Source organism: Mirounga leonina, unplaced genomic scaffold (genome assembly GCF_011800145.1).
Source record: "Mirounga leonina isolate KUSES-001 unplaced genomic scaffold, KU_Mleo_1.0 Mir_93, whole genome shotgun sequence".
Lineage (NCBI taxonomy): Eukaryota > Metazoa > Chordata > Mammalia > Carnivora > Phocidae > Mirounga > Mirounga leonina.
Genome location: NW_023270854.1, coordinates 29,665,122 through 29,687,081, shown reverse-complemented (window position 1 = coordinate 29,687,081; position 21,960 = coordinate 29,665,122). Strand labels below are relative to the sequence as shown.

The 21,960-nt window shown below is 39.4% G+C and overlaps 1 protein-coding gene across 2 annotated transcripts in view; it reads right to left on the bottom strand.

Moving 5' to 3' along the window:
- RIT2 (Ras like without CAAX 2) overlaps window positions 1-18,295 on the bottom strand; it is a 391,381-nt gene extending 373,086 nt beyond the window's left edge. Inside the window, exon 1 of one of the 2 annotated variants that reach the window (XM_034995749.1) lies at window positions 18,014-18,295. In XM_034995749.1, the coding sequence (XP_034851640.1) occupies window positions 18,014-18,116 (103 nt within the window). In that variant the 5' untranslated portion in view covers window positions 18,117-18,295. The remainder of the gene's footprint in view (window positions 1-18,013) is intronic. The other variant, XM_034995748.1, reaches the window with a different exon arrangement.
- Between the last annotated feature and the right edge of the window lie 3,665 nt (window positions 18,296-21,960).

Sequence of the window (21,960 nt, the reverse complement as noted above, 5' to 3'; positions counted from 1 at the left end):
TGTCAGGTTATTAAACACTATCCCTTGAGATTTAGAAGGGGGACAGTGCTCCTAAACCTAAAAATGAATCCACATTTTTAAGAAAAGCAAAGCATGCTCATCATATCATAGGATTGTAAAGATTATTTCATAACATGCCAAATTCCTGTTCAAGTAACAATAATGTGTACTCATTTTTGTTCCATTCAAAGATATGTGCTACCATGAGAACATGTTATATATGTATTATGTTTTGATGACTGCTAGAGATATACTCCTCCCTTTAACTCTCTCTTTTGTCAGACTACAATCATATCTAAAATGGTTTGAAAATCATGTTAGTTTGGTCATTAAAGATATTTAATATCTTTATTAAGTTAGTTAAAATGGGTAATTTTAACTATTTTAACTAACAAATATATGAGTGTCTAGTACATGCTTAACCTTGGCCATTCTGAGAGAGAAAGAAAGCCTTGTGGTAACATTACAACTGATATTACAGAAATGGATAGAATCCTAAGAGACTACTATGAACAATTAGATGCCAACCAATTAGATAACCTAGAAGAAATGGATACATTCTTAGAAACACATGACCTACCAAGACAATCAAGAAGATATGGGGGAAAAAAAAGGAAGTGTGATACAGACTACTGATTCCCAAATATTGCACAATTTAACCATGTGGGGGGCTTTGAAAACATCCCAATGTCCAGGCTGCACCCGAGACCAAGTAAAATCCAAATTGCTGGGAATGGTATGCATTTTTAAAACTCTCCCAGGTGACTCTTATGTGCAGCCAATTTCAGGACAAGTTTGATGTTCACACTTGAGTTTATAACAGTATTACCAAAACAGCTTGTTAAAGTACAAATCACTGGGTCCCAACCTCAGAGCTTCCTTCTAATTCTGTAGACCTGGGATGGGAGGGAATTTGCATTTCTCACAAGTACTCAGATACTGCAGCCACTAAGGACCAGGGGACCACATTTCAAGAACTATTGGCATAGTTAAAATATTAAACTAGACTTTAACTTAAGGAATTTGTAGTATAGTGAATGGATAGGACATACACAGAGAAAGTTAAACATATAAATCTGAATATGTTAAGTGTTAAATGAACAGTATAGCTATTCTAGTAAAGTTAGGAACATTGAGAGGAAGACAAATTACAAATTTATGAATTACAGTAGGTTTGGATGTTCACCTCCTGGTTCTTCAAGAACAAATGGATTTTAAATAGGCAGAGAAAATTCTAGAAGGTCATTGAACCTGGGTGGTCACTGAGGATGACTACTTATGCAAAAGTTAGGTAGGGATGCATAAAATTTGTTTAGGAGACAGGTCCCACTGGGGGCATCTTCCGGAAGTTGGTGCTAAAGGATCTACATAGAAATCTGGGTAAAAAACCAAACCAAAGCAAAACAGTTTATCCACTGGCAGTAGGCAAGCTCTCAAAGACCTAAAGAGTGTCCCTTATTGGGCTCTTTATTACAATGATCTCCCATGGCAGATTTCCAGCTAGACTCCAGTGAACTCAATATTACATAAATCAAAACCAGAGTCCTATCCTTTGGAAGACCATTCATCACTTTCAGGAATGAGGCATTTTTAATATCAGCAAATTAAACACAAATGGATATTAAAAACTCCAACAGATAATTAATCAATAAAGGTGGAAGCAGAGGGCCTTATTAGTTAGATAGGGATTAGCTGGTGTAGCTCAAGTGCTAGCTATAAAATGTGAAAATTAAAAATAATTGCACATGCCAGGAGTGATGGAGAGCAACCCAGAGACACGTATGAGCTGTGACCTTCCATGATAAGCTCAAACTGAACAGACTATTGAAGCTACCCTTGCTTCTCTCTTCTCCTTTGAATTCATTTGATTCTAAAATCTCATTGTACATGGGGTTTTTTACTTAAAACAGTAGACAAAAGCTTGCAGTGTTGGAAAAAGTATTAGAAAGTTCTTCTTTGAGTGTTCAGGATGATTCCAGGCAGTGACTCTTTACGGTCAAACAGAGAGTTTTCATAAAGGGTAGAAATACGTCTCTTGCTTTCTGAAAAGTACTAGAGGCTTGGGATTCAGCAGCCACCTGCTTCCCTAGAAACTGGTTAGAGAATCTGGCCCTGGCTCCCCATCACTCTAGCCCATTTGCTCAGGGTTACACAAACATGTTTACCTTAAACCTCAAATAGCAGTTGTTGCAGGCAGGGAAGTAAATGAGAAATGCTTTTCTGGGAATAAGGAGGGAAGTCATCTCAGCACTGGACAAAAAATAGAAACCCAGTCCTCAGCCTGAATTAGATGGAATAGTTTCTTGGAAAGAAATAATAATAACGGTGAGAAGAGTGACAGCGATCACAAAGCAGCTAGCACTTACGTAGAAGTGCCAGGTACTGCTCTAAGCACTTCATTCTCATTAATTCATTGGAAGTGCATGCATTAACTCCTTGCAAGACCAGTGTATCATCCTTCCTATTTGACAGTGAAGGAAAGTGAGATACAGACCCGCCAAGCAATGTGCCCAAGATCACAGCACTACTAAGTGAATGACCCAGCGTTCAAATGTTGGTAACAGGATTTCAGAAATGTGCTCTTCAGCACTGTACAAAACAAACCCAGCCTTGGATGACTGAACAGTTGCATGGGTGTTTGGGATGAAAGAAAGAAGGTGAAATAGGAAGAAAGAAGAAGGTGACATCCGGGCCGCCCCTGGGAGAAACCTCCATGCTATTGGGAAAGACTGTGACAAGAAAGGATCCAAAAAGGACAGCTGAGGAAGGAGATTTCTGATTTTCTATTTTGGTTCTGTCTCACTGACCTAAAGCACATTTGTGTGGAAAAGATAAGCAGAAAAGTGAACACGAATATCAGCTTTAAAGCTTTGGTGATGGTAATTTTCCCAGTCTCTCTTTACCATTATGCTAGCTTTTGTGAAGGGAGGGGTGGAAACTGTGTTTCTCAGTCCCCAGAACAATGGCTGGAAAGCAAGAGCTCAATACATCTAAGCCGTATATTAAATGCATGAGTAGTTTGGTTCAAAAACCTCCTTAATAGAGGAAGATCTCCAAGATTACTATAATCTATAAATATGTTTTTATTTACCCTGTTTCCACTAGAATGTGTAAATATAAATTTGCATATTTACCTTATACCTATTAATGTTTCTCTTTCTTACCTCAACTATGAGCCATTTTATTAATATAAAGAAGAATTTTACACATTTATCAAACACCTACTCTAAGGATGACCACTGCTTTATTTGGATTTAATCTTCGTATCAGACCTACAATATAAGTTCTGTTTGAAAAGGTCTCCAACCCAACTGGAATATAAGCATCTAGTGATTATAAATGGGTCTATGTTGTGTCTCTTTACAATGTCAAGAGCTATGTATACTTTCTTTTGCTACATAAGATTAAGAGAAGGGCACCAGCCTGGCTCAGTCAGAAGGGCATGCAACTCCATCTCAGGGTAGTGAGTTCGAGCCCCATGTTGGGTGTAGAGTTTACTTAGAGATTTTAAATAAAACTTTTTAAAAAAGGAGAGAGAGAATAAACTTCTGGGTTTTTAGTGTCAAGAACTTTATATATAATAATCTTATTTCACTCAATGGCAAAAACCACCCTTCTAATTGCTTGGGCCAACAACCTTTTCCCATCAATTCTTTCCTTTCCTTTTGACATTTCTTTCAAAAACTACCCAGAATCTTATTACTTCTCATCTCCATTGCTACTACCTTGAATCTTACAATCCCCCGGTAAGGGTGGCATTATTATCCATGCTTTAGAGATAAATGGACTCCTCTCAAGTTTAGGTAATTTTATTTCATTTATGCACAGGGAACTTGAGAGAACAAAGACATCCTGGTTAGGGAAAGCTAACAATAACCAATAACATAATAAATAATTGAGTAAGAAAATAGTAGGTGCTATATGAAGAAAAAAATGGACCCAAGAAAAGGATATTATAAGGAGGTGTTATACGTAGGTGAGATTTTCAACAAAATAAGCTAGTCAGGATAAGCTCGTTGAGACCAAAACAATAGATCAATCTTGAAAGGAATAGAGCAAGTCGAGCAGATATCTGGGGAAAATTATTCTAGGAAGAGGAAAAAGCTAGAAAGAGGCCCTAAGGGGAGAGTGTATATGTCTGGCATATTTTAGGAACAGCAAGGAAGCTGGTGTTGCTATGGCAGAAAGCAAGAGAGATGGTAGGCGGATCAGAGAAGTGACATGGGCCACTAAGAGCACTGTGAGTGAAACACGGCCCGTGGCAATGTTTTAAGCACAGGAAAAATAAAATCTGAATTCTAGTTTAAAAGGACCACTCTGAGAAAAGGCATCCCTTGCACACTGTTGGTAGAAATGTAAATTGGTGCAGCCACTACGGAAAACAGTGTGGAGGTTCCTCAAAAAATTAAAAATAGAACCACTAGATGATCCAGCCGTCTCACCTCTGGGTATTTATCTTTGAGATTAAATCACTTTCAAAGAAAATCGGCGAATCTCAATGAAATCACTTTCAGGTGCGTTGCAACAGTACAGCAGCCAAGATGTGGAAACAACTTAAGTGTCCATCAATGGATGAATGGATAAAGAAAAACTGGTGTGTGTATGTGTGTGTGTGTGTGTGTATAAATATGCACACACAACAGAAAATTATTCAGCCATAAAGAAAGAAATCCCGCCATTTGAGACAATATGGATGGACCTTATCAAGGGTATTAAGCTAAGTGAAATAAGTCACAGAGGAAAAGACAAATACTATATGATCTCACTTATATATGGAATGTGAAGAAAAGGACCACTGTAGCTGCTGTGTTGAGGATAAATGACAGGGGATAATGAAGAAGCATGAAGAAGAGTTAGGGCAATCCTGAAGATTATAGATTGGTACCTGGGACCAGGGTGGTGACAGATTGTAGATGGTCCCTGGGACCAAGGTGGTAACAGCTGAGTTTTGAGAAAAGGAGACTTCTGGATACATGTAAAAGATAAAGTCAGAAAGGCTTTATGACGGGATGTGGAAGTATGAGAGAAGGCAGGGAGCAATGGCAGCCTAAGATTTGGGGCCTGAGCAACTGGAAAGATGGAGGTGGCATCAACCGATATGAGGGAAGTTGTAAATGAAACAAGTTTGGGAAGAAGATCAGTGGTTTAGTTTTGGACCTATGTAGTTTGAAATTACTATTAGCTATTTAAGTGGAGATGTCAAGGAGAGAGTTGAATACATGACTGGAGTTCAGGATAGAAGTCTGGAATGGAGATACAATGTTTTAAACCATCATAAATCTTTTCTTCTGTGAAATTTAGTATACTTTAAGAAGGTGCACAAAAGAAAATTTTACGATTCTATGACTGATCACAAAGTGAACACTCACGGTACCACCACCCACCTGGAAACAAGAGCATTTCCTGAACTGCAGAGTCCCCCATGCCCTTCTTGATAACCGCCTCCTCCCTCCCTCAACAGGCGACTAGCATCCAAATTTTATGGGTGTTCCTTCTTTTGTGATATGTGTATATATGTAAACCTTATATATGTAATGTTAAATCTATTCTAACACAATTGATTTTTTCACTCTTATACAGATGAGCATTTTGGGGATTTAGACTTTTAATTTGGGGACATTAGGAATAATGCTACTATGAACACTCTGGTCATGCCTCTTGGTCCACACATGTGTGAGTTTCTGTTGGGTATATATACCTAAAAATAGAATTGCTAGATCATATGGTCAACTTAAACACTTCTTCAACTTAATACATAGTGCCAACTCATTTTCCATGGTGGTTATATTAATTTATACTATAATATATAATTTAATTTATACTATAATATATAATTTATACTATATATATAATGTATATATATAGTATATATAATTTATACTATATATATACTATATATTAGATCCTTGTCTCCATTTGGTATTGTTAGTCTCTAATTTTAGTCATTTTAGTGATGTCTCCTTTGGTTTTAATCTACATATAAAATTAATTTAATTTCATCTAAAGATACAAAGATATATAAAGACAGCCATAGGGCTGGATAAAATAATCCAAGAAATTAAAGATGAGGTAAGAGACTCAAGGAATAAACCCTGGATCCTCCAACATGGACAGATCAGGAAGAAGAAAAAGAAAAATCAGCAAAGTCACTCACCCTATAAGTAGCAGAACTGAATTTCAGAGCAAGTCTATTCATCTCCAAAGTCCACACTGTTTCAAACATGCTGGGCTGTCTCAGAATTATACTCAAGGAAAATGCAAATAAGCTCAGAGAGGCAGATAACTTGTGTGCTTGTCACAGCAGAGTATTCTATGTAAAAATGTTTTCCATTTGCTTTTGTGTAATGAATGAAGTAAGTGGGAGATACATTTTTGAAGGGCAGAAAAATATTAAAGGTGTTTGTGGCATGGGTCTAAAGAAATTATGAAAGCTGATATTAGATTGCTTAAGCTCTTTCATTATAACCAAACATGTAGAAAGAAGTAAGGAGGTAAACAACAGGGAGAAAAAGGAGGGTAGACTCTTAATACTAGCACAGAAATTTTTCATGTTTTCTTTTAATAGCAGCAACGATTTTACCTATGAAATGGATCTTGCCTTCTTGATTTTAGAGCTTCCTAAAACCAGAAAGGAAGTGTGATACCTTGATTATAATCTGGTCCTGTGATTGTCTGCTATTCTTTAGGGTTCCTCTTTCCCTTCATTTTAGAGTAGAGGTTGTCAAAATTAAATCATGACCTGGGATGATTTTCAGCCTCACAGGAAAAACATGTGGAAACTTGTGGTTGCTTTAGAATTCAGTTATAATCACAATCTAACTCAGTTTTTCTCAGTGTTAATCAAGAAAGAATTTTTTCACTAAGATGTTAATAAGCATTTTGAACTGAAAAATGCAGGAGTAAACAAAGTTCTGCAGGCTCTTTACTAAGGTTTTCCAAGAATATTTCTTTCTTTTTTTTTTTTTTAGGATTTTTATTTATTTATTTGGGAGAGAGAGAGTGATTGCAGGAGAGCCAGAGCACAAGCAGGGGAGGCAGAGAGGGAAGGGGAGGGGAGAAGGGGAGGAGGAAGGGGGAAGGGGAGGGGAAGGGGAGAGGAAAGGGGAAGGGGAGGAGGAGAGAAAGGGGAAGGGGAGGGCAAAGGGGAAGAAGAGATGAAGGGAAGGGAGAAGGGGAAGGGAAGGGGGAAGGGGAGGTGCAGAGGGAGAAGCCTGAGGAGGGGTTCCATCTAGGGACCCTGGGATCATGACCTGAGCCGAAGGCAGATGCTTAACCAACTGAGCTACCCAGGTGCCCCTGAGAACATTTCATAAAATGTTTTTCTTCCACCCTACCTTCCTCTTGGTATCAGGTGGGAAATGGTTTGGTAAATAAAACCTGAGTTATTTTCAGTGTTCCATCTGTGTTCAGCTGCCAACTGTCCCCGTCATGTAGCTTTCAAGGAATGTGCACTCTTTCTGATTCTACAGTATCTGCCTGGCACACCATCACTTCTGGCAACATGGCACATGCATATTGGTTATTCTTGCCTATCTGCCAAATTTTGGCCCACAACCTTACTTTGACCTCTTTGTCTTACTGAGCATCCTAAACAGAGAGTGGGCTTATTCATCTTCAAATCCATTGTCACCAAAGAGTATTCATGCTAGCCTGAGCCTAGCTTCCTCCCAAGCCACAGTCTCCCCTCTGTTCACATACCTACTATGCTTCTATTGGTTCCAGTTTCTTTCTCTATATCCAGGGTTCTTCATATCACAGAATTTTAGAATACTGCTTAGTTTTATTTCACTATGTAAGTGTGGTGTCTTACTCCCTGTCCTTTCTCAAAGATGAAAGAAGGAAATTGAATTTATAAATATTTTTGAGAATTTACTACCATAGGAGAGAAAAGACCATATAAAATCTATTTCCTATCCTGCAGGAATTTGCATTCAAGATAGGGAGATCAAGTATAAAAAGACTGCAAGTTACATAAAAAGGCAAGATTTAAATAACATTTTAAGACCACAAACCAGACACTAGAAGAACCTGTATAGTTGTGAGCAGTGATGAAATGAAGAGTCAGAAAGAATTTTAAGTGTAAGGGGACAAATGTTAGACTGGAAGAGACTGGGAAGATATGAAGGAGCAGACAATACTTCTGCAGAATCTGGAAGTAAAGATAAAACTGGAGAAATTGAGAGAAAGGAAGAGAGAGCTTATGTTGGAATAATTATATGAATACTATAAGGAAGAAGCCTCAAGAATTTGAGAGGTAGAAGTAGAATAATTTGTCTAGAAGACAGATCATTCTGGTAGGTATGGGTCTTTTTAGATCAGGGCATAGCTCACACTGATAGAGGGGGAGAGAGAGACAGAGACACAGAAACAGAGAGACCAAGAGAGAAATGAGAGACTCAGGGCAACAAACCTTCTCATACCAGGACCAACATAAAATAACAGTTTTGCATCATCTTGGCTTTTGTAGCCTTGGTTCTGGATCTTCATGCTTGTACTTCATTGGACTCCATTAACAAGGTATTCCTGATTTTCTACTTCAACCCCTCATTGATTCCTCCTGACTTCTGACATTTGTCTCTGTTCCCAAATTTCTGCCCTGTCTGGATTGATTCCTTTATGCCATCCAACACAACACCGCTCCCTATGTGACGAGCCTTGGGGATGCCTCCTTGATGATTAGTTGATGGACAGGCCCACATGGTCTCACACATCAGGAGTCTTGTGGACTTCGGATGTCAGCCTGTTGGCAATGGGCAAGCCACTGAAGACGTTTGAGCAGGAGAAGAGAAAAGCAAAATGGACAATTGCCCTGATGGTGAAATGGGGAGCAGAAAGCAGTGGGCTGTCCACATAGGTTAAAAGATGATGGGAGGAGACCAATTAGTTAAAGTACAATTCAATTTCAAATAACAGGCACGCCCCTTGTGCTTCTAAATAAAGAGTCTGATTTCTTCCATTTAACAAAAATCTATATGTGTAGCTTATTATTAGCTGTTCTTACAACCATTAAAGAGGGCTCTCCATTTCAATGTAGCAAAGCTGCTACTGTGGAGAACAAAGGGAATATCTCATTATTCAAAATGTATTAAAACAACACATGTATTAACGAAACAAATTTCAGTCCAAATTCAAGCACAGGTCTGCTCTGTTATAAACTGTAGCCCCTACAAGCAGACCCTTTGTGCTAGTATAGCAGGCCAGGCTATTGTCCTCAAATCCTCAAATCCTTTCTCTCTGAGGCAGTGCGGGGTGTGTGTGTGCCTGTGATGGGTCAATTAGGATGAATACAGGGATTGCTTACTAGGGTAACTAGCAAAGCGCCATTATTATTGTCAGTGAAATTGCTACTCAAGAGACTAAAGCTGCAACTAATCAATATAAGGATACAGAGAGCAAGAGTAGGCATAGAGCAAGTGGAGAGACAATGACACATTTACAATATTCAACCCAAATCACATTTTCCTATAACCCATTTAAAGATCTGCCATTACTCTCCCCTACCCTACTAAGGTGAACTCCCTTAGGTGGAAATGTGGGAGAGGGGGAAAGGAAGGAGGGAAGGAAGGAGGAGAGCAAGCAAGGGATTTAATGAGGATGGAATATCTTGGGCATTATAATTCACAGTATTTAATATTTTCTAATATCTATGTAACAGCCCTCTGAGGTAATTTTAAATAATGTCATTTTTTTAAATTTTTTGGATGGGGAAAATAGAGACTCAGAGTTTGAGTGGCCCCTGTAAGCTCAAATGCTATTAAAGACAACTTGTTAAAGACAAATTATCCATTTACGTTACATGCATTATCTGGCACTTATCATGTGCGAGGTTTTGTTATTTGTTATTTGTTATTTTTATTTACAGATGAGAAAACACAAGTCTGGGTTTCTGCATGCCCAAGCCTTCGGTTCACATTGTTCTCATAATTTCTATGCTGAGGCATCATCTTACAGATCCAGGGCAGGTGGAGAACATGGGACATGAGCGGTCTAGCGTACGATGGTTCAGAGCACAGGATGTGGCGGAGGCTGACTCCCGCAGGGCAACCACAGGTTCTGGGTTTCTGCACGAGTTACTCAGCCTCCCCAAGCCTCGCTTCTCTCCTCTGTAATCTAAAGAAAATCACCCCAGCTACACTGCATTGTCTTAGAGGATCCCATGAAATAATGTATAGAAAGCACTTAGAACAGAATCAGGCACATTAAAGACTCAAAAATACACATTATTTTCATTGGGGTAAGAAACTGAAAGACAGAGACATAGTTTGGGCAGAACGAGAATCATCCCTCCTGGTGTGTGTCCACCGGCTTCAGTACAGGCCACACTGACATGTTTCTCATTTTAAAGCGTGTGAAGAGAAAGTATGGAGTGATCAACTCTCTAAGGTTTCCTTCTCCCTTCAGTAAGTAACTACCCAAACACCCAAGCAATGCCTTCCCTGCACAAGCCATCTTCTGAACAAAGACCTTCCCTTACCACATATCTTATCAAACCACTTAAAAATCCTTGTCTGGTGTCTCATTGTGAGACCACCAATTTTCTCTACAATCTTGTTCTAGTTCAAGTCAAGATTTTTTTCCCTGGGATTCTCAACCTTGTGCATCCTCCGATTCCCTTCCCAATACAACATCCTTAGCTTCCTCCAGCGTCCTCCAGCCCACTCATTGCTTCACGCACACTCCAGGGAGAATCTGGCACATACTGCTATCTCTCTGATACACTAGGCAGCGGCGGGATGCTCAAGCACCTGCGAGTGTGGAGACCAGAACAGGTCCTATTCCAATGCTGATGTGATGCTCTTGGCAGAGCAGACAAAGGGCAGGATGGATTACCTAGCACAATTGTCAGTAGTGACCCTTAGCTGGTGCCCACTGATGAACCAGAAGAGCAGATGGCACTACTCGGGGATGGTCCTCAGAGAGCTGCCATTTATGAGCAAAACCCAAGGGGTTGAGTTGAGAACATTGCTGGGCCTTGTAGATAACAGCCAAATTCAGGGATCAGAGAGTTTCAGGCATGCTTGTAAGCAATGCAAAGGATGGCCCTCCATCAGAGAACATACACTCATGACACCACCACACTGCAAAGACACACACACACACACACACACACAAAAATAATCACCCTCAGCAGCCTAGCTTCCAATTAAGAGAAGCAGATTTTATGCTGGTTTATAAGAGGCAGCATGGTTCAATGGGAAAACCCATCATCCAGAAAGTCAGGAGGCTTCTAGTTCCAGTGCTGTAGCTGAGCAGCTAAGCCACCTATAGGAGGTTCCTCTCACTTCTTGAGCCACAGTGCACATTGTTTTCAAAATACCATGTGTACATCTCTCCCTTCGCACCTACCCCATTGCACAACAGTTCTCTGTTCTCACATCCCTTTCACACTGCTAGACAGGGTGGGGGTTGTCATTCTTGGTAATAGTTCTGGGCCTTTCATAGGTCTAGGCACACAGACCACACACATGCAAGATACACACAGACACACACAGACATACACACACACACATCCTCCATTCTTATTAAATAAAAGACAGAGAAGGCTATTTCCCATTTGTGACCTGGAGTTTCTTTCCATTACTCTGTAATATACACATACAGAGAAAATATTCTCCCTAAAACAGATCAGCACCCAAGAGATTTCAAAAATCCACCTGATATATCCAGCACCCCATTTACTTTCTTCATTAACATAATTCCAGTTTTTAATGATTTCTTATTACTGTGTTACTTGATTTTGTCAAGCTGAGGGGCTTGTCATCACTTCCCTATGTGGATGAGGCCCCCAGGGGTCTCGGAATGAACCAGAACGCAAGATGTCCTTGGTGCCTAAACCTTGTTGGGTCAGAACATCCCATCCTCCCCTGGCTACACCTCATCAGGGTAATACTCTCTGTAGTTTCTATATAAAATTAAAATTTGCCATGTACTTTGGTGTCTATGATTTTGTCTGTTGTCTGAAATATATCTATGAAGATTCAGCTGAAGTCAGAACTCAGGTACATTGTACCATCTCCTCAAGAAATACAATGAAAACTCTCAGCGTGGGAAAATGAAAATAGGGTGAGCACTGAACTGAAAGATGTGTGGGGGCCTCGGGCTCATCATTTTGTATCTCTGTGTCTCTGGGCACATTACTTTTTTCTGTGGGCCCAGTTTTATCATGTAGGAAGTGCAGACACTAATGTCTACCTCACGAGACCGAGATGAGGAGTAAATGGGGTCAGGTGAATGCAATAGATCGTTGGCCACTGAGGTTCCAAAGTGAATGTGTAGTTGTAAGGCACCGAGCAGCATAGGGATAGTCAGGGATCAATACAAGTTCATTCATCTCCAGGCCCTTCTTCTGATAAAGACATAGGATGGTACTAAGTCTTTTTTTTTTTATCAGTTTAAAATCTACAGAGTGCTTATACTCGTGGAAATATTGTTCGTCAACATCTTTTACCCAAATTACACTTTCAATCGTTATTTGAGCCAGAGGCTCCCAATTTACTTTTCTACTGAAACTTACTTGGACCTCTTGGCCAATTCTTGCTGACAGGATTGTGGTGAGTGATGATGTGCAGTATGATCAGGGTTTTGACAATTAAGAGTGAGAGCAGAGGGCCGCCGAGTCTTGAAATCTTTTCATTTTGCCCTGTTTATTTTTTCTTTTGCCTTTGCAGTTCAGAGGGTTCAAATAACACATGGTCATGATGTGGCAATTATTCAGCTTTGTCAGATCCAAAGTTCTGCTAATGAGGTTAAACACAGAGCCTTAGGGACAGGGATGATGCACCTGATTGTTTGCCTTGATTTAATTCATCAGATAAAGGCTCGATTTTCTACCTGCTTATACCAGTTCATTGTGGTTGAAGGAATTGGTTTTGTGCTGCTTCCTGTTTACCTCAGAAAATACTGTTATTGCTTTCATTTTATAAAATCCTGCTTCACAAAACTCAACGTATAAAAGAGACCAATTGCAGGAGAGTGTGGGGCAGAGTAGGATTGCCTATTTTACAAATGAGTTGCCTCTTAATAAAAAAAATTCACAACGGATGCATTCTAATGAATTCTGAGTCCCCTAAAACTTTTTATGCTTTCAGCTTAGTTGCTTTGTTTGGTCTTAGTTTTCACAGTTTTCTGAGATAGTTTGAAAGCATGACTCAGGGGAGATTTTTCCAAATGCCCCAAAGATACCAAGTTATCAAGATCCCTCCATTATTGTGATACCCCTCACATGGCTTTTTCTCTTTGCATGCCCTGTTCCAGTTAAATTCTCTTCCTCTCCACCCCCCACTTTCTCTGTACTTTTCCTTCTCAACTTCAAGAAATCCTGTTCATCCTTAATACACAATTCAAGTGTCACCTCTGCTGAGATTCCTTCTTAGATTTTACATGCAGATTTAGCCATTGCTTACCCTGAGCTTCCACAGTTCTTAGACAGAGGCCCACTATAAACTTATCAGTTTGTAGTATACAATATATTTCCCCCCATGACAGGGTAAGGTCCCAGAGGGCTGGGGTCGTGGCTGGAATAGCAATGAGGAACACCACCCTCTCTCAACTATTTCAAATATATTTTACTCCTGACAAAATTTCATCAAGGTAATTTCAAAATGTGTCCTAGGAGTGGAGAAGTCCATGTCAATCTCATCTGATATTCAAATACGTTATCTACTTTCCTCACGAAATCTGATGGAAAGCAATTTCAAGTTAGAAAACATGAGTCACTTTCCTGTTTCTTACTTCCTTCTGTATCCTCTTGGACAAAAATCAATACTTCTGTGCCTCAGATGCCTCGTCTGAACACAGGGAATAGATGGCCTGCTCGCCTCAAATTATTTTATCCTCAATTCAGGTCATAAAACAGAGTAGGAAAAATCTATCTTGGAAAGTAAGATCTTATTATTATTGGATAAGATCTGCTGAATAATTTGAGTCTGAGCTGGAAGAACCAGACGGGAATGCAGGGGAAGAAAGCAGATACTAGCCATGCTCTGTCATGGAGCAAAAGCCCTTATGTTTCAAACTACAGAGACAGCGAAATGTTCATGTTTAAAACAGCTACAAGGATTGTTTAGACTCCACTAAATTCTTAAACCACAGCTGTGAGATTTTATTATTTTTCTTTGTTTTGAGGGAGGGGAGGGGATGGTAGGCAATGGAACAAAGAGATGGAGGCTTGAATGTGCGTAATTCACACCAAATTCATTGGGTAATTGATCCAATTTTTATTTACAATACCCTGTGTAAATACTTGGATATGGAGTAAAAACAGACTCAAGGGGTTCAGGAGGGTTGTGCTGCAGATGTGACTCTGCCACAATTGTGGCATGAATTTGGCAAGTCCCTTCAACTTCCCGGGCCTGGGTTCCTCCATCTTTCAAATGGGGTAGGGACTCTTTCTTGTTTATCCTGTTTTCTCAGTATTTATAACACTCTTGGATAATATTAGGTATACCTTTAAATTATATAAATATAAATGTGATAAAAATGTTTTATTTATAAATAATATAAATATGTTTGTGTACTTGTATTTAAAGATAAAAAAGGTATAGATACATAAATGAGAATATTAGTCTAGATGGTAGAAATTTCTTTTAGATATAACATTCAAGAGGTAGAGAATGCATTACCAACAGGCCTATTTTCTTTCTTTCTTCCTTTCTTGTTTTTTTTTGTTTTTTTAGAGAGAGCGAGAGTGTGGGGGTTAGGGAGGAGCTGAGGGAGAGGGAGAGAGAGGATCCCAAGCAAGCTCTATGCTCAGCATAGAGCCACGCATGGGGTTCCATCTCACGACCCTGAGATCATGACCTGAGCTAAAACCAAGAGTCAGACGCTTAACAGACTGAGCCACCCAGGCACCCTATTTTCTTCTTGAAAGTAAGTGGTAGAACTCTTTGCTCTTCCTTCTAGGGCGTTAAATAGAATGTAGAAGAATCAGGTAAAACGTAACAGAAATCTATTATTACCTCCGTGACCAAGCACAAGTGGTCACCCTGGGACTCAGTTTTTCCATTTGCAAATTGGCCACAGCTATTTAGATTGTGAAGATTGGAGATTAGCATGAAAACCATATTTCCATATCTGCCACAGGAATGTTCACTTCCTTCTTGCTTCCTCTCTATGGGAACTAGCACAGGGCCCATGCATAGTACTTACTCAATAACTTGTTGATTGGTGGTTTGAGATTTCTCAAACACAGTACAGTTATTTGCCCATACATTTTAAATCTTGTGGGAATTCCTGTTTTAGTGAAGTTGCAAATCCTTCCAAAATTTCCTACTCACCAAAGGATGTCTTAGTAAAATATGGATACGGGGGAAAAAAACAAAACAAAACACTAATTTCACAGTAAGCATAGACAATCTCCAAGATTCTGTTCATTTAAAAATTATGGTTCCAGTAAATTAAGTTTCTCATTTATGTTTAAGGCAGACTCAGAATGCCTCAGAATTAGAAACAGATGATAGCTTGATACATCTTCTTTAATTTCTTCAGAACAGCAGATATCTCCTTAAAATCCCTTCATACAACCCACCTTAATAGGTTTGTACAATTCTTTCACATAAACCATTGAAATTGTGGGAAGAAAAGTAAATTGGGGCTCTGTTGATCCAGATATCCAGCAATACAAAAAGTGGCTTTTTTATTTAAAAAAATTAGTTCATTTGAAAACAAACATTTTAACTTTCAAAAGAGGTTAATGTTGAGAATCAGTGCTTGAATATTTATATACTGTTAACACCAAATGAATCACAGGGGCAAAGCCCAAGAGGAAGATGTGACTCCGTCACTCTGATTCCTAACGTTTAGCCACAAAGATGGCGTTTTTTGGACTTGGAATTGTCCTATGAATTATATTCTCTCTAAAGTAACAGCACAACAGAACTATTAACCCTCTTTTATTCTTAACCATCTCAGAGGTGAGCTGGCTACTCCTGTGTTAATCACACTGAAAAAGTTTTGCTCAACTATTTAATATACACAGTGAAGGTGAGAGCAACCCAGCATTTTGTTATGTCAACAATTTCTGCCAACATTTCATTATGTCAAAAATGTCTGGTTATTGGGAAGGTGACAATGATTAGTCAGTACAAACAGTATATGGGGAAGGTCAAAACACTAGACATAATGTCACCTCCAGGATAAGTATATTGCTGAAGGATGCCCTATCCTACATCTCCTCTCTCCACAGTCCCTCTCCATGGAATAGATGACTAAAAACCAGCCACTCTATTCCCACATCCCCCAAGTTCCTGGTGAAACAGGAAAATACCCAGCCAGCAAGCAAAGGTAATCCACAGGCACACTGTGGGGCTTTTGCAGCATCTCTCTGACCTCACAGACTGCGGAGGCATTTCCTTTAATTCCTCTCCTGCCTTCTTCTTAGAGCTGTTTCTCTCCTATTTTATTCTCACATTGTTCTTCCTCCTTGTATCTGACTGACTATATTCTTTCAAAAGATAGTTTTATTTTGCATGGATTATTTTCTCTTTATCCTTCCTCCTTCTTTCCCTCCCTCCCTAATCCTCACCTATTTTGATTCTTCCCCTTCAAACCATTACATTAAAAAAAAAGAAAAGCTTTTAGAAAATTCCTCATTCTTACCCAGTTGCAAAGTTTTTTACTTCACGTTTCCTTATTAGAAGAGATAACTTATTTTTCTCACTTAGACCAAGCATTTAGTGATTGACCAAATTCAGATTCACCTATTTCTTTTCTTTTTATAGTAATCCCTTATGGTGTTTTTTTTTTAGGAGGGGTGATGTGGGGGGTGTTCAATTTTATGTCTCTTCCTCCTTTGTTGTCTGCTAGACTCTCACTCCCTCTTCTCCTTTCTTTACTGATCAACTTTCTTACCACCTGTGGACTCACTACCAAAGTTATCAACTTTTTTTGGGTGGGGATATTTCTTACACCAAGAATGTTGGCCTCAACTTTGAATCTTTTTGTCAAGCACAAAACTATGGAAGATATATATATATATAATATATATAAGATATATTATATATATATTTAATATATATATTACATATATATAATATATATATAGAGAGAGAGAGAGAGTCCATGTTAACTCTAATATTTCTTCTGGCATCCCCACAGATATATCCCTCATGGGGATCTTTTTGAATTTATATAAAAAGTTATATTTACTTTTTTATTTTCTAGTGATAACCATAGCCCCAAGATAGTCACCTTTTGATCGGCCTCAAACACTGTTCCTATCTATTGTTTGAATTTGTTATATTTGGCCTTTTGAGCCCCTCAAGAAACCTGACCACTGACAACTTCTGTTGTGTGTTTTTTTTTTAATGGAGCAAAACAGATTTACCAGGCTTTACCTCCATTAGCATCCCATGTCCCTTTAAGATGTAGCTTTCTCTTCTAAACCTGTTAACCACAAAATTTGGTTTGAGTACCCTGCACAGGTCCCGCAAAGAATGCCATTCCTTCAACCCCGTCACTTTCAAAAACCAACTTTCCTCATGGCTTTCAAAGACCACACCATACTGTGTCAGATCAAAGACTAGGAAAAGGGGACAGGGAGATCCTAATCAAAGAAACAAACACAACAATCAGCACTGATACTCCTTCCTGTGTGTCTGTGTTTGCGTATGTGTGTTTCATTGACTATTCATAGCACCTCTTTCTTCATGTGAGTATTTTTGAGACCAGGAGCATATTTTCCCGATACCATGGCTATTTCATAAATATCATGTTATTAACTTTAAAAAGGACATATAAATTACGATCAAATATCACCCAGCAAGAAATCAAAGGAAAAAAAAAAAGATGTTCTTTAAGTTCTATACATTATCGCTGGCTGTCTTTTCATTCTGACTTGTCTGCATCTTTTCAGCAGTCCTTATTACTTTTAAACATCCTGTCAGATACTTGCGTTTAACTGCTACAGCTAGCTAGCCCCCCACGGCATTATTATTATCATTATTATCAGTATTCACTCTATAGAGTTGCCTCTCCAGAGCTCCCTCCTTCCCCAGCATTTGGTATTAAAACTTACCGCTTTTACCAACTCCCCCAGCTCCCAGCATTACCACCTTGTACTCTCTGGACCCGCCTGATGCACGGCTGGGGGAGCAGCTGGCTTCGTTTTCTACCTCCATCTTACCCGAGGGACGGGAGGAGAAAAAAGAAAAAGTCGCCCGCCCGTGTCAGGTGCTCGCTCAGATACTAAGCAACTCTAAAACTGTGTCAAAAGAAAGGTTTAGTACGAGGTAAGAACCATCAGCGTCGGGGGGCTCGCTGCTGGTCCTCTTGCTCGAGCAGGTCTCATAGCAACCACTTCAATTGCCTCCAATAAAAATCTGTCTTTCACATCCCCTCCTCCTTCTATCCTTCACTCTTGCGTCTCCCACGATTTCTCTCATTCTCTGTCTCTGTCTCTGTTTGTTGGGTTTTTTCCCCCTTTCCCTCCTCCGTTTCTTTCTTCATTCCCCTTCCTCACTCTGTCTCTCCTTTCCCTCTCCTGCCCCCTGCATGGTCGCAGTTGTTAGAAGCACGCATTTGGCTACTTTCCAGGCTGCTCGAATGGAGTGAATCTAAGACTTAGAAGATGCTGTGTCTCACAGGCTGACTTCTGTAGCTACAGCTTCAAAGACACTATTTTCTTTTAATCAGAGTCAATTAATTAAGAAAGATGTCTGTTGCTTATCTCCTTGCTTCCATCTTCTTGCAGGGTTTTCATTCTGGGAAAAGAGATGTTACCAATTGAGAAGAAAAAAACCCCAGTAACTCAGGGCTCTTAAGGACGGGTCTTTAGTGTTGTTGAAATAATAGCTGGCTACCAGAAATTGTTTCAGCTCACTTGACAGCTGCAGTTCTAACATAAGGAGGTATTTGAATTAGGTCATTGCCATGTTTGGACAGGGATCATCCGTGTTTACACTAGTTAAGGATAATCTAAAACACAAGGATTCTGCCAAGCATGAAAGAGATACTTAATAAATATTTTTGCTGACAATTATGGCAGTATTAAAGAATTAAGATTCTTTTTCAAATGTCCAAACTCCTACCTCTTATTTGAATTCTTTCAAATTCTGCTCTTCTCTACTTTGTCTGTTTTTCTTTGAAAAATTATTAAATTATAGAGGTCTTACAATGCTTTCAGTAATCACTAATTGTCATAGTCATACCCTGTCTTTCAAACAAGTGATAATGATGTTCTGTAGGTTTATTGTCTATTTTCTGACTGTGAAATTGTATCATGATTAGATGCAGTCAAGTATTTGGTATACATAGACTTATCTTTCTATTTAGATGTTAAAATCTTCTAGGAAAGGAACTGTATTTAATCAGTTCCTTATGACTTTAGAGTGTATGACCAAGCATTGGGCACAGAGGAGATGCTCAACATATTTTTGCTGGTAACTGGAGAGGTAACAAATAGTCATAGCCAAGAGCACAGGATCCGGAGCCTGATTGCTTGTGTTCAGATCTGGACTCAGCCACTTAATAGCTGTGTGACCTTGGGTAAATTACTTCACCTCTCTGTGCCTCAGTTTCTTCATCTATAAAATGGTTTATTAAAACTCTGCTCTATTAACTCATTAAGTGAGTTGAATGTTTGCACAGTGCTTTAAACAGTGTCTGGCAAATTGTAAGCACTATTTAATTGTATGATATTATGATTATGATTATTATTTTGAGTTAATGATGCTCCCAGCCCACTATTTATAAGCACTCACCAGAAGAGAAAATCATCTCAAGTGTTTATTGGCCATCTACATGCCTTCTTTGCTAAAGTATCTGTTCAAAGTAGATATATCAAGATGTTTGTTTCTTCATTACTGAGTTTTGATGGTTCTTTATATATTCTATATAAGTGTTTTATCAGATATATGCTCTGCAAATATTCCTCCCCAGTCTGTGGTTCTTCTACAGTGTCTTTCAAAGGGCAACAGTTTTAAATTTTGATGGAACCCAATTTGTGCTTTAAAAATGAACCTTCCTGGGGCGCCTGGGTGGCTCAGTTGGTTAAGCGACTGCCTTCGGCTCAGGTCATGATCCTGGAGTCCCGGGATCGAGTCCCACGTCGGGCTCCCTGCTCAGCAGGGAGTCTGCCTCTCTCTCTGACCCTCCCCCCTCTCATGCTCTCTATCTCATTCTCTCTCTCAAATAAATAAAAACAAACAAACAAAAAAAAACAAAAAAAAAAATAAAAATGAACCTTCCTCCTGGACGCTCCCATCGGACGCCCTGCTTGTATCACTCTTATCCTCAACGAGGTCAATATCATTCTCTGTCTCTGCAGGGAGCATGTCACCCTCCAAGTTCTAGCTTTAGTTCAGCCTCTTCTCGTGTTTAACCTCTGTGCCTGAAGAGTCCTTCAACTTATCCTCCCTGAGGACAGTCTCCCTGTCCTTTCCCCTTTTGCACTACTCAATTCATTCTGTATACTAATGTCAGGGAAATCCACTGAAAATGTCAACCTGACCAATCCTATTGTACACATATTCATGAATCAAATGCCTAAATGACACAGTCTAATAGCCTAGAATGGCACATAGGAACACAAAGCATTTATTCCAGTCTTGTGTCCTCACACTCCATAGAACAGAGTCAGGCAAAGTGGGCTACTTGCCTTTCTTCCAACAAAACTGTCATTTCCATAATTGGATCTAATAAAGAACTATAGCTGTAGTATAATTATCCTTTAATTGATTCACTGAAACTTTATTCCTCAATGAAAAGAGATATGTAAACAGTAGCATTTCGATTCAAGGCCTTTCTGGGTTTTGTTTCTACTTCTGGTGCAAAATTCTTATGACTTTGAGCAAATCACTTGTGCCTCTGGCTATCTGTTCCACCATCTGTTACTCTGTTTTCCATGTCAGGCATTCTGATTTGGTGGTAAAACACAGGGATTGTCATGCCAGCTGTGTCCTTGGTGTTCTTTTTTACAATTATTTTAATATTGGTTAAGAGGAAAGAGCCCATGGAAATGTCTTTTAACGGTAAATAGATGAATGGCTTGTCAAATATCAGCGGGCATTGTGAGAGGGAAATTTAGTGAGTTAGGCTTCTCCTCAATGTTTAATGCATCTGTCCATACTCCTTAAATGGAAGTCAGCAAGATTTTTCCCTATTTACATGGAAGATGAAAAACAGGAAGGACGGGGCGGGGGGGACTTCCCCAGTATAAAGCTTTCTTTGTCTACCTCTTTTTTGAAATTCTAAGGTACTCCACTCTAGTCCCTTCTCTTGAGTTACTAAGGGCCACAAAACTCCTGACATTTGAACTTTGAAGCATTCTAATGCTACTGATTTTCAGTTTTGGTTAGTGAACTTTTGTGAATTTGCATACCTGGTTCCTTAACCTGTGCACCCAAAAGTCTAAGGGGGTGTATGTTCACATGTGTGCATGTGTGTTTGCATGTCAGAGATGACGGGGAAGAGGAAGGGAGATAAAGGGAAAAGGAAAGAAAGGAGGGGTGAAGAGAGAGGAAGGTATCTTTCAGGTGTATACATGAAATTGAAATGCAATAGTTAGGCAACTAAAGTCATTATATGGCAGATTACTAAACTCTTAGGAAAATCATTAAATGATTGAAGTTTATATTTGCTTCCTCTAACCTACCCTGGTACTTGCCATCCTTTTTGAATGTCATGTGATTCCCTTTGAGTGCTCATGTCCATCAGATGAAGACCCAGGTGTTCCATGTTGTTTCAGAGCCACTCAGCTCCCTGAGCAAGATCCAAGTAAATGCCACCTCATTTCTGTCAGCTGCTGCTCACCTTTCCAGTCCTTAGAGGACAAGCAATTCCTTCAAAAGGAATACATTAACCTATTTACATGGATATCTTTCTGAAGTCCTTTAGCCAAAGTATCCAGTCACTGCGGAAGCCATCATACTTTAATCTAGGGGAAGGTTGTGCATATCCAGAGTTCTTCTCTTACTTATCTTGTCACTTACAGGCAGACCTCCTGACACCCCTGTCAGCATAAGC